Here is a 12,510-nt window from a genome sequence, read left to right as displayed (position 1 = left end):
TAACACTACAGCAAAAACCTGTTCACAGAGAACTCAACAAAGCAGGACATTGCTGACATGGCCCTCCAGAAGCAGTCTGCTGTGACATAAAATAACTGTAGGACCGTTTCTTGCAGCACAGTCGAAGTGAGTCTTTGTTGTTAAATATGACACTCGGGACCCGCTTTCTGCTATTCCCTTACACGCCAGGCCTTCACACCTCTGATAGAACCTCCAAATCTGTCATAATCACAAATCAATCTGCCTATTCTGCGCCTGCTACGATTGCTTCCTTTTGGCTCCCTCGTCAGTGTCGCTCGTTATATAAATATATACGCCGTTGCGGTGCTAAAAGTTGAGTCTAAAGGTCGAGTCCTGTTCCCTCTGTCCAAACCGAGTGGCTGACTTTCTTTTCTTATCTCCGATTACCGGTTGCATGTTGCTGCGTCTCAGTCCCGGCTCGATTCCACTTGGAATCAGGCTGCAGGAGGAAGATGGTGCAGTCTTCCGTGTAAAAGGGGGGGGGGAATTGCTTGTAAGGTCAAGTTATACTGTAATGGATTAGTTTGTCGCTGCTATAAGGAAGCTACTGTGAATAACCATGTGCAATGCAAATACTGTACTCAAAATAAAGAGATCTATTCGTAATTTAAACAAAATGGCAAATTTTTAAAAACGAGTTTACGGTATTTCTACTTAAAAGTAGCAGGTCTGGATGAATTTAAGGAAAATGTTATATATGGAGATAATGGGCCGAATTTGACCATTTGGTTTGTGCAGTCACCTCTCACTTACCTAGTAATAAAAACTCAATAATCAGTTATAATACTTCATTATTTATTTATTTATTTGAGATTTTTACATAAATGCTTGAAGCAAGGGCAATTCTCTTACGCAAAAGCTGCCTGGTAAAAAAACAAAAACAGAAAAACATCTTTAACTGACAAAAAACAACTTTTGGCCTTGATTTCAGATGCATGTTAAAATAGCATTTTAAAAGACTGATACTTACTAATTTGGTCTGTAACATGTCGGACCTTTGCAAAAATGTTGATCGCTGTTTTCCAAAATAAAAGCATATGTTTGCAAATGTGCAAATTATGAGATTTAGAGCATTTTAAATTAAACAATATATTCAAACAATTAATAAAGTGTCAAAATAATTATAAATTAATTTGGCAGTTGACTCGTCAAGTAATCAAATAATCGTTGCACCGAATCGAATCGGAATCCTACTGAATCGAACCAAACCGAATCGTTCCATTTTAAAATCGAACCGCCTTTGTATCGGATCGCACCGCATGTATCCAGATGCGAATCGAATCGTCTTGATTGGAGAGATTTACACCCCTAATAACTACCATGTGCAGTAATTTAAAAAAGTTTCTTACGTTCAAGGGGAAAAAAATCATATTTTAGAGCAGAAAATAGTTTGTAAGGTTAAGAAAAAAACCCACATATTTTTCTGTTATTCTCTAAAACACTAAAACTGTGCCCCCAGTGGTTATCCAGCGCAATTGTCAGTTGCTTAGTTATTAGTGCTAGCCCTAACACTGTGAGCTCACGATCTAGCTGCAACTAAGCGCCGCTCATAGTGGCGTGGAAAAACCCCGTGACGAGCCGGGTGGATACATTCCAGCCACTGCAAGGAGGATTTAGTGAATATATTTTTGCAACTCAAATAGATGTGTAGGCATAAAATGCTAGCCTAAGTCGTTTTTCACGCATTCAGAGGACATGCCCTGCGACTGTGCTTTAGTCCTGCAGTGATGTCAGATTTAGCTTTTGTCCCAAAGCTATGGTAGGGAGGAGTAAGTTGTTTGTTTTATTGAGGCGCATGTCCAGATATGGTGGTATCTTTTTCTGGAAACCAACCTAATTTGTAGCTAATTATTTTAAGATCACTGACCCCAGTTGGGAAACCGCTGATTCAGCGACTTGGTCTTTGCCGCGTCCCTGCACTTTTTTACCAGTCATATCATGGCATTGATTCCCCTGGAAGCTAACATTTGTGTCGGTTTTTATTTGTATGCAGTACGCCCCCCTCTGACAAACCCCCCTCCCCCCCTCCACGGCGCCAGCCTGAGGGTGGGGGGAGTGCGCGGCGGTTGGGGCGGTGTGAGTGCGTGAGAAAACGCTTGTATGCTCACAAATGGATGTTAACCATCTAAATGCTTACATGGCACGCTTAGTTGGACGCGGGGCTCAGATGCGATCGCGTCTCAGGTCGGGGCTTGAGAGGGAAACGGGATGGCAGCGAGGTGGGACGTCAAATGAGGACCCCGTGAGATGCGAGTGACAAAGCAAAAAAAATGAAGGAAGAGAAGGTGGAGAGCCCGGTGCCGTAATGACATCGCGACGGTGTTGGTTTCCGCATGACCGCTGTGGTTATGCAACAGCCTTCTAGGAGCATTCTATGTACGCTGTATAATTGGCCTCAAAATGCAGCCGTCCATTTTCTAAAACTCTTACTGTCCTCTTTAGAGTCGTGGGCAAACGAGATCGCAGTTGTCTTCATGCTAGAGAGACCCGGTACAATCAACATCTACGGACAATTTAGAATCACATGAAACAGACTTCTGGCTATGTGGGGCACGCCCTGGACTGGTCATCAGCCAATCGCAGGGCACGTGGACAATTTGGAGTCTGCAATGAACTGACGACACAAATGACCGTTCACACTCATGTTCTTAATATTAATCGCACGTGGACAATTTACAGTCTTCACTCAAAAAGGGGCCAACAAAACTTTTGGGAAACCTGCAAAGTAGGGCTCTGAGGTCTTCATACTTGAGCCAATTCGGGGAGTCCAGAGTTCAAAGCAAACATGGCGAAGCGGCATTTAGCTGTTATGCTGCATGCAAATGGAATAAATCAGCCCGAGCGTGGACGCATTTAAATCTAGATTACAAACGACACTGTATGCCATCCCATAAACATGAGACGTTGCAGCAGCATTCAACGCAGTAGAGGAGACGCTTTGCTTTCACGTCCACTGATCTGATTGACAAGCAACTGGATACTAGCATTGCAATCGCTGAAGCTTTAGTTGTTTTTTTTTACCTCCAACCATCCTGAGGATTAAATGTCGTCTTCGGCCACGATTGAGCGTTAACGCTAGCAAAGGCAGGAACCGGAAGCCAACACTATTGACTATTTATTGATTATTTATGGGGGCTGGAGGTCATGTGGAACAACAGCAGAATAAGATAAGATATAGTCTGGTTTCTATTCCATTTCATACTTGTTTGTATGTATGTTTATTTAAGCAGAACAACAAATTAACTTGAAAAGCAATTACGGACATTTTCACGGTAATTAATATCAAATGGATTTTTCTCTCACTCATTTATATTTAAAAAAAAAAAATACAAAAATGATTTTTTAATTATAGCTATTTTGTTTTCAGTAACTATAGCACTATGTCAATATCTGGCCCCGTGTTGAATTTTCCCAGCAGCTGCACTCCAAACAAACCCGTTGTGAGCTATGACATCATCACAAGCGGTGCCCGGAATGAGGAAAGCCCCCTTACGCCACCCTTCTCCCGAGGCGGGCCCATGCAGTTAACTATTAACCGGCCACTATTCCACGCTGGCGTGTGTTTACCCGCCACGCCAAAAAGCTGTAATTTACCATGGCTAGCTCTCCGGACATGTTTTTCCCCGTCTGTTTCCTGCTACGGCGGAACCAAGGAGGGAGGGGACCTACTTCCTGCCAGGCTGAGTCGCGCTCCATATATGTCCTTGGGAGATTGTCTGTCACATAGCTAGCAGCCAGACTGGGAGCAGTTTGAGCTGACCCCTTTTGCTGAAGAAATTGATCAAAGTCGAGACACAATCACCCAAAAAAGGTCCCGTAAGATGCCTAAATTTATCAGAATTTCGACGTGACAAGCTGATATTCACCTCCTGATCGAAATCTTTTGAATTTCACAAACAAGCATGCCTACCAATTAAAAAACATGATTACTACGCAGTAAATTCTGTAGAGTAAATTTATTTACTCTATTTAGAGTGGGGGAAAATAGACTCAGTTTTAGAGTAATATTTACACTACAAGAAGTAAAATAAAGAATTTGGGGGGAAAAGTCACTCAACGGTGGAAGAACAAACTCACGACCTTCAACTCGGGAGGCAGCCAATCTACTCTCTGAGTTACGCACGCGGTTCTTGCTTTGTGTTAGTATAGCGCTCGTGTCAGCTGGAATCTTCCGAACTCCAAGAGACCAAAAACGATGCCTTTGATCTCTTGGAGATGCACAAACAGTAGGACGGTCATAGCTCAGGTGGTAGTGTGGCAGTCTCCCAAGCTGAAGTTTGTAAGTTCGTTCTTCAACCCTTGAGTGACTTTTTTTTCTCAAAATCTTTATTTTACTCTCTTTCAAGTGTAAAGTAGTAGTAGTAGTAGGCATTTTCCATATGGGACAACAGCTGTGTGAAATGGTATAACAGAAAACCGGGACAGGTTTGTGAAATGTAACACCCGACACTCACTTCTCACACTTCTCCTGTTGTGCTGAAAGTAAGCGTTAGCTCACGATTTTTATAGACACGAGCACATGTCGCGTTGTTACGGTGATGTCAGTCATTCACGCAGCCTGTAAAATCCAGAGCATTTTCCCAGCTTGCTTTTCCCCAACCTCGTCAACTCCCAGCCATTTGGAGCGCTGTCTTTTTAAATGTTGAGAGGAGTGTTATGTTGCTAGCAACGCACATCCTTTGGGGAGCTCAGAGGAGCAGAGACGCTCTCCCGTTGCGTTTCCCAGGACTCGCTGTAGCGCAGGTCGGCAAAAAGCGTAAGAAAAAAAAAAACAAACAAGCGACATCTGCTTTTGAGGAATGCGAGCCACGAGAGCGACGCGGGAGTCGCGCTTCCGTCCTGGAGAGACTCCGCCGCACCATGTTTCATTTGTTCAGCAGCAGGGTGTAAGTGTGCCTTTGTGTTGAGAGCTCATCCTGGGTGTGGGAATCTCGGGAGTTGTGGGGGGAAAAAATGTTGCCGGTCCATGAAGGACTTTGCATCTGTAACTTTTTTTTTTTTTTAAATGCCGTTTCGTGTAAAGAGATTTGTGGAGAAGCGCAAACGGGCCACACGACAGAGGGGAGGAAAAACACAAGAGCGTGTGCGGGCATGACAGCAGAAAATATTCAACGCTGCAGGCAATGCTGAATAAGAGCGCCGCTCACTTCCTGAATCGCACATGTTGATGATTCGAATCCTTTTACTGAATCGGGAATCGGGGGGTTCGAGGTCTCTGGTAACCTCTGGACAACTGCTAAGTATGCAATATTTAGCACACTCAGGGAAACGCTGCAGACTCAAATGATTCGATTCACATGAAAACACAGCAGGGGACTCAAATGAGTCAGTTCACATGAAGGAACTGTTGCAGACATCAGGATTGACTCACACGATATATATATATATATATATATATATATATATATATATATATATATATATATATATATATATATATATATATATATATATGTGTGTGTGTATTTGCATATTCTATGCATACACCGGAAAATACCATCCAAGTTGTTAGTTTAAGGGCAAAAAGTCAGTCAGGTTATCAGCTAATACGGCGCGTGGGTGTTTTGTCCACAACTCCAATGGCAGACGCCAGAACAGTGAATGGACCAGGAGTTCCAAGGTCACACTAATGAATGAGTGCTGAAGCAGCAAGCTGAGGTCAAGGGGCAAAGGTTGAGTTCATGGCGGGCCACCACGCTGTGGCGTACCGGTGGTGGTCGCCATGGCAACAATGAGTGACGTTAGAGTTTTAGCTGTTCATATACCTATTAGTTAGATTTATTTTTAACGATTGCAAACTTATTCTTGTTCCTATATTTTCATGAGACTGCAACGATACTGTAGCAGAATACGACTTAATAGTATTTTAGTAAAAATAGACTTCACTGTAGGGGGGTAAAAAAATTATTGTAAAAATTGTGACTTTAAATCTTATAGGAAATTTCGATACATAAGACTTAAGATACAGCTTTTTTTTTAAAAATAACAAAATTTGATTACAGTCTTCCGCCACTAATTTGGGACTAAATTCCCCCCGCAGCTAGCAAAAATCATGTCAGTAATTGATGCCTTCCAAACCCCCCTCTAGAAAATTTTACATTTCCATTTAAATTCCACAAGCTGGCGGCTAACCACTATTTTCCTATTAGACAGAACTATGACCTGACTTCCAAGATTAGGACTTTTTTTTTTCAACAAATACTTACGGAATGGCCAATTTTTTTCTCAACAAAATACCTTCGCGTTTTCTTTTTTTTTTTACCCATGTTGTCCTTGGGGCTAACTAGTACCAGCTGGTACATTTTTTTAATGTTATATTTTTAGGACAATGCACATTAATCAAGAGAGCAAAAATGCATCCGTGTTTGCTCCGCGTGTCTTTGTTTTGCTCCCTCCTTCTCCGTGCATAATTCCTCTCACCTCCCCTTGACTTTTCAAAACGACGGTAAATGTCAAACCGATAATCGGCCCAAGCCTAATACAAATTTGCAATTGATAAATAAACCGACTTTTTGTCCATTAAAAGTTCTTATAAGGATTTTGAACTCACTGTGATACGATTCTGAACACACAACCTAACTTTGCTTGCTTGACAAGACAGACACAAAATGCACATAATTGGCGTGTTTTTAATGCACAAACTTGACTTGCAACTTGTAGCTACCAAAAAGCACTTGCGTAACGGCAGCATTTGCGCTCGAGGGAGCCGACGCACGGTTGCACGAGCAAAGCGATTGGAAAGAAGAGCGGAAACGCTGCTTCTCACTTCTTGACCTGAATATTCAATCAGCCCTGTGGCACTGAACAAAGGCGGAGGGAAACACAAGGAGGAGGGGGGGGGAGAAAGGAGGGCACCGAATTTCTTCCCACGCAACACTCAAGGCGAAAGACAAGCGGCCCATTTTTGACTTTTACCACTTTGTTCCGGCTGCGCTTGTTGAGTTTTCCCGACAATTGGACATGTGAAGCGACTGAAATTGGCCTAAATTCTGGAATACCGCGTATATGTCCGGTAGTGGTGATTCAGTTGCTAAAAAGATTCAGTTAGCTTGTGAATTCAAATCTTTGGAGTTCACTTTACGTCAAATCCTGGGACTTGGTGGTGTGAGCCCGTAACTCGGGTCAGGAAAGAAAATCGCAGAGTTTACTAATGCGAGTTAGCTCGATCACAGTAAACGCTGCCGACTCAGATGATTCGGTTCATTGACTTTACTAACTCGAGTTGGAGGACTCACTAGAAAGACTGCAAACTAGATGACTTTGCAGACCAAATCGCCCGACTGAGATTATTTAGTCCACTGATAAGAATTAGCGGACGCAAGTTAGCAAACCGATTCATCTAGAGTCTGCTGTGTTTTGAATCATCGCCATGTGTGGTGTTTCAATTTGAGTCTGTTAACTTGACTTAGCAGGGGACTCGAGTTCAAATCACCCGAGTCAGTGGCTCCCTTGTTAAGTCTGATAACGCTAGTCAGAAAACCAAATCATCCGACGTGTGTTGTGTTTTGAATCGTCAAACTTCTGTGGCATTTCCGCGCGAGTCCTCGAATTCTCGCCCAAAAAAAAACCAAATCATCTTGAGTACATTGTGTATTGAATTGTTTCCAATGCGAGGCCGCTAACTTGAAACAATTGAGACCATCATTTGACTCTGTGGTGTTTCCAGCGAGGACGTTAACTTGAGTTCGGTGAACGAAAATCCCTGAGTTCAGTGACTCAAGTTAATCAACTTGTCAGGAACACCGCGGACTTAGCTGACTCGGTTCCCGGACTTGAGTTAGCAGACTTACCTAAAATGTATGCTTGGGGAATGTGGTTCACTGGTCCAAATCACTTAAGTCGGCGGGTTCCTCACTGATTCTGCTAACTTCTCAGTGAACAAATTCACTGTATTAACTAACTTACCAGTACACAGCAGACTCGTATGATTCATTTCGCCGACTCCATTTAGTGTAGACTAGTTAGCAGATTCTGCATTAGCTGAATCGGTAGCTTTCACCGTACAAAATGACCACAGAAGTGTTTTAATTTAATAGCAGATTAGTGCCTAATTACTGTATTGGTTGCACATGCAAAATGTTGTTAAGAAGCCCCTGAAAACCTCTCTTAGGGAAACGTTTTGTGTTGACAGGATATTAGGATTGTCACGCATGTTGCTTTTTAGGCTAACACGGCACCAACACAGCGCGGTGACGATTAGCGTCACATGGACCTGAACCTTCCGACTTTTGTACGCAATTGCAGGATGCACTCGTTTTGTTCTTCCCAAAGCTTTGTTGTTGCAATAGTTAAGCTCTCACTAACGCGTCTGAGTGCTCCGATGGCCCGACAATCACGTGAACGCTATTCTTATAGGGGTTTTTTTTTCCCCCCTTCCAAAGAATACTCAAGTAAAGTGTGCAGGTTGCTGCCCAGACACACTCAGGATCCATTACGCTGCTTGACTTACACATAAGTGAGTTTCTATTGAGCAGCAAGCACGGGGAGAGGAAGTAGACCTACGCTACTCCATCACTGGGAAAATACTGAAGTCTGGACGAGGATATTGTCAGTCATGTGGTCGGCAGCACCACTTATGACTAGAAGAGACGTTGTTTGTTTTTTTTAGCATGACATTATACGGTATGGAAAGACATTTGAGCATTTAGTCGATATCGTCGATTGCCAGAGTAATGTCGGTATCGTCGCTATTGGCCGGAAACCTCATCTGTTCAATAGTGTACGGTCAATTTCATATTTTTTCACCAATTTATTGTGGAGTGTTGTCCTCTTCCCTCGCTGTGTGGGAGCCGTGCAGCATTATGACATCTCAAGTTTAAAAGTCTGGATGTTTTTCAGACAATGAGGGGAAAAGACCGTTTTAAGCCGTTTTGTTAAAAATGGATAACTGTAACTTGTACTTCTAGTGTGATCATAGTTTTTAACTGGTAGAATTTTTCAATGCCACTATTAGCAATAGTAGCATGCAGTTGTCAACTACTGCACAGTGTTGCTTCACTAGGACCATGTCGTTGTCCAAAAATGTTTTTTTTGGGGGGCGTGGGGACGCAAATATGTCCAGATCGTGAATCTGTCCCAGCCCCCCAACATCCCCCCCCCCCCCCCCCCCCACAGTCCACTATGTAAAAATCCTTATAGTGATGAGTGAGTCAGGAATGGGTGAATGATTCCCAACACATCCATTGCCTGCTTCATTTTGTTGATGTTGCTAGTAGGAACTGTTTCCATTTGTCTGGCATTAATGCTAATCAATGTGTCTTCTTAGTCTTACTCATGTAATGGCCATCATACAGTGAGCATCCATTAGTTAAAGATGACGATGTTGAAGATGATGGTGGTGATGTCGCGGAAGGACTTGCCCGAGGCGTCCTCACACTTTCCTCCCACACGCTTGCTAACTAGCGTGCGCGGCGCATATGCTAGCCCTCCCGTCGACTCAACTCCCATCTTCTTCTTCTGACTCAGTCCTGTTCCCTCTTCTGCTTCTTCGTAGATCTCATCTGATGCCAAGGCTGAAGGAGTCTCGCTCCCATGAGTCACTGCTCAGTCCCAGCAGCGCTGTGGAAGCCTTGGACTTAAGCATGGAGGACGAGGTCATCATCAAGCCCGTGCACAGCAGCATCCTCGGCCAGGACTACTGTTTCGAGGTGAGGCCTTTGTGGATGTGTGAGGAATGTTGAGGGATGTATCAATATGCAAAAATCTGTCTGCATGGTTGGTTGGTTGATTTATGTAGTTAGCTAGTTAGCTCAATAGCACATGGTCAGAGGTTGTCTTTTAGTGGGTGTTAGATAGCTAGATAGTGTAAGGTTTATGTTGTGTACTGTTAGTTGGTTAGTAACTTGGTTAGTTAGTTACCGAGTTTATTGGTTATGTAGCTTAACTAGCTCAATAGCAACTTGCGGGGAGGGTATATTTATTTCACCCTTTGAAAGCATCGCGGGAGTCCTTTTTTACTATTCAAAATTGGCTTTAACAAGTTTGAAACATCTACTTCATCAGAATGAGCTGTAAGCCCAAGTGCTAACAGCTCATTCTGAACCACTGCAAACTTTATTTTTCATTGTTCATTAGCTAGATACCCGTTAGCTAACTAGTTAGCAAGCTAGCTCAATAGCGCATGGTGTGAGGTTATGTTTTGCTATTTAGCTCAAAGCTGTTGTATGTAGCACCTACACTGCACTGGCATTATAGCCGCTAATGCTAAGTTTGCTGGAGGAGGAATGCCCCCCACCCTTAAAACCAGAGTGAGCACACTGCGACCGGTTGAGGCTTTCTAAAGATTACATAAAGATTATAATGCTGAGAACACATTAAGCACCTTAAATCGCTTTTTATTTGGATTTCGGATTAAAGCGACAGTGACGTAATGAGCTCTCAGGGTAAATGCAATCAGAAATTATTGTCCTTTTTTTTTTAATGGCTGGTTGAAAATGAATGCAAGCGTGGCAGAGGGGCTAATCTGTTGCGTCGCCGGCGGTAAGGTTTAACCTCTTGATAACCCGATGCAATTTGCTACGTGCTGTGAACAGCGCTGCCTCTGATTAGCACCGAGAGTCACATGCTATCACGCTGTACCACACAGGAGCTTTTCGAGTGGAGACGGTGGGTGGGTGTGCGAGGCAGCCATGCGGTGGAAAACAGATACATCTGGCAAAAACAAATACAGTACAGCGTTGTGGTGCTTTCCAGGAAGAGGGAAAAAAGCTTAAAGAACAGCAGTCTGTCAGCTAGTTAGCTTAATGGCGCAAGGTTATTTATGATGTTGCTCGTTAGCAAGCTCAGTAATGCAACATTTGGTTATAATTGACATTAGTCAGTTAGCTAGTTAGTTAGTTGGGTTGGTAGAGAATTAGTTAGCGCAATCATGATAACGTTATATATATTGTTAGCTCGTTATTTAACAGCACAAGGTTATTTATGGTAGCGTAATAGTCAAAATGTTGTTAGCTAGTTAATTTGCTCAATAATGAAAAGGGAGAGGTTAGGTTTGTGTCAACATTAGTTTGCACGTTAGTTTGCTAATTAGTTAGCTAGCTATCTCAATGGTAGCTAGCTAGTTATCTCAATGTTATTTATGCAACTAATGTCCTCAGTGCCACAGGATGAGCAGTTGAAAGTCAACGCATAAATAAGTGAAACTCATGTTGGCATTTGCCTCCGCAGGTGACAACCTCTTCGGGGAGCAAATGCTTTTCCTGCCGCTCATCAGCCGAGAGGGACAAATGGATGGAGAACCTGAGGAGAGCCGTGCAGCCAAACAAGGTGAGGAGGACCCTCATTTTGTAACTGACCTGTGACGTGACCAACACGCCAATATGTGTGTTGCGTGGAAACTTAGGATTGATGGAAGAATAAAATTTTGTTGAAATAAAAAAAATAAAAAGATCACAAACCCAAGTGAAGAGCTTTGGTCGCGGTACTGCAGAGACACATTTACAATATTGATACACCAGCATCAAATATAGATATCTTCTCTTTTCATCTGACTGTGGTACTTTTTTAGCTTCTTGAGATACGTAGGCTATATGTCACAGAATATCATGATATTGAAGTATCTGGAAAACTATTGGGATAAAGGTTATCCTACTGACAGTTACCCTGATGATGCGATTCCCTCAAGGTGTGCCAGTATTTCTAACAATAAAAGGGCCCTTAAATTTTTTTTTTTTTTTCTGTCTCCGAATGGTGTTATTATTATCCCGTGGTTGTCCGGGCAGGTGACACAAATGATAAGGACAAAGGAGACAGCATAATTGTTTCCCGGTTGACAATTCAGCATCTTTTCTTAGCCACTTTTTCCTGTCACCGTCTCGCCTGCAGGACAACAGCCGGCGGGTGGAGAACATGCTGCGACTGTGGCTCATTGAGGCCAAGGATCTCCCCGCCAAAAAGAAGTACTTCTGCGAGCTGTGCCTGGACGACGTGCTGTACGCGCGCACCACCTGCAAGCTCAAGACGGACAACGTCTTCTGGGGCGAGCACTTTGAGTTCAACAACCTGCCGGCGGTGCACGCCATCACGGCGCACCTCTACAAGGACACGGACAAGAAGAAAAAGAAGGACAAGAACAACTATGTGGGATTGGTCAGCATCCCCGTGGCGGCGGTGACCGGCCGGCAGTTTGTGGAAAAGTGGTACCCGGTCAGCACGCCCAACCCCGCTAAGGGCAAGACGTCGGGACCCATGATCCGCATTAAGGCGCGATACCAGAGCATGAACATCCTCCCCATGGAGCTGTACAAAGAGTTTGCCGAGTACACGACGAACAACTACATGCTGCTTTGCTCTGTGCTAGAGCCCAGCATCAGCGTGAAGAACAAGGAGGAGATGGCGTGCGCGCTGGTTCATATTCTGCAGAGCACCGGCAAAGCCAAAGTAAGTCTCATCGGGAGAATGTTGGCAACTACGTTCGGAATCATATCAGAGTCGTACAAAAGTCAAAGCGCAAAAGTTGTAAGGTCAAAGCAGTAGCCTGAAAGTCTTGCT

At 43.5% G+C, this 12,510-nt stretch overlaps 1 protein-coding gene across 14 annotated transcripts in view; it reads left to right on the top strand.

Moving 5' to 3' along the window:
• dab2ipb (DAB2 interacting protein b) overlaps nt 1-12,510 on the top strand; it is a 76,055-nt gene that overhangs the window by 52,663 nt on the left and 10,882 nt on the right. For all 14 annotated transcript variants that reach the window (XM_077586264.1, XM_077586262.1, XM_077586263.1 and 11 more), the window contains 3 exons: nt 9,515-9,668; nt 11,188-11,286; nt 11,845-12,399. In XM_077586264.1, coding sequence (XP_077442390.1) covers nt 9,515-9,668; nt 11,188-11,286; nt 11,845-12,399 — 808 coding nt within the window. The remainder of the gene's footprint in view (nt 1-9,514; nt 9,669-11,187; nt 11,287-11,844; nt 12,400-12,510) is intronic.

This window comes from Vanacampus margaritifer, chromosome 14, assembly GCF_051991255.1.
Source record: "Vanacampus margaritifer isolate UIUO_Vmar chromosome 14, RoL_Vmar_1.0, whole genome shotgun sequence".
Taxonomy (NCBI): Eukaryota; Metazoa; Chordata; class Actinopteri; order Syngnathiformes; family Syngnathidae; genus Vanacampus; species Vanacampus margaritifer.
Note: the sequence above shows the minus strand (reverse complement) of the source record. Positions and strands in the feature narration are given on the sequence as shown.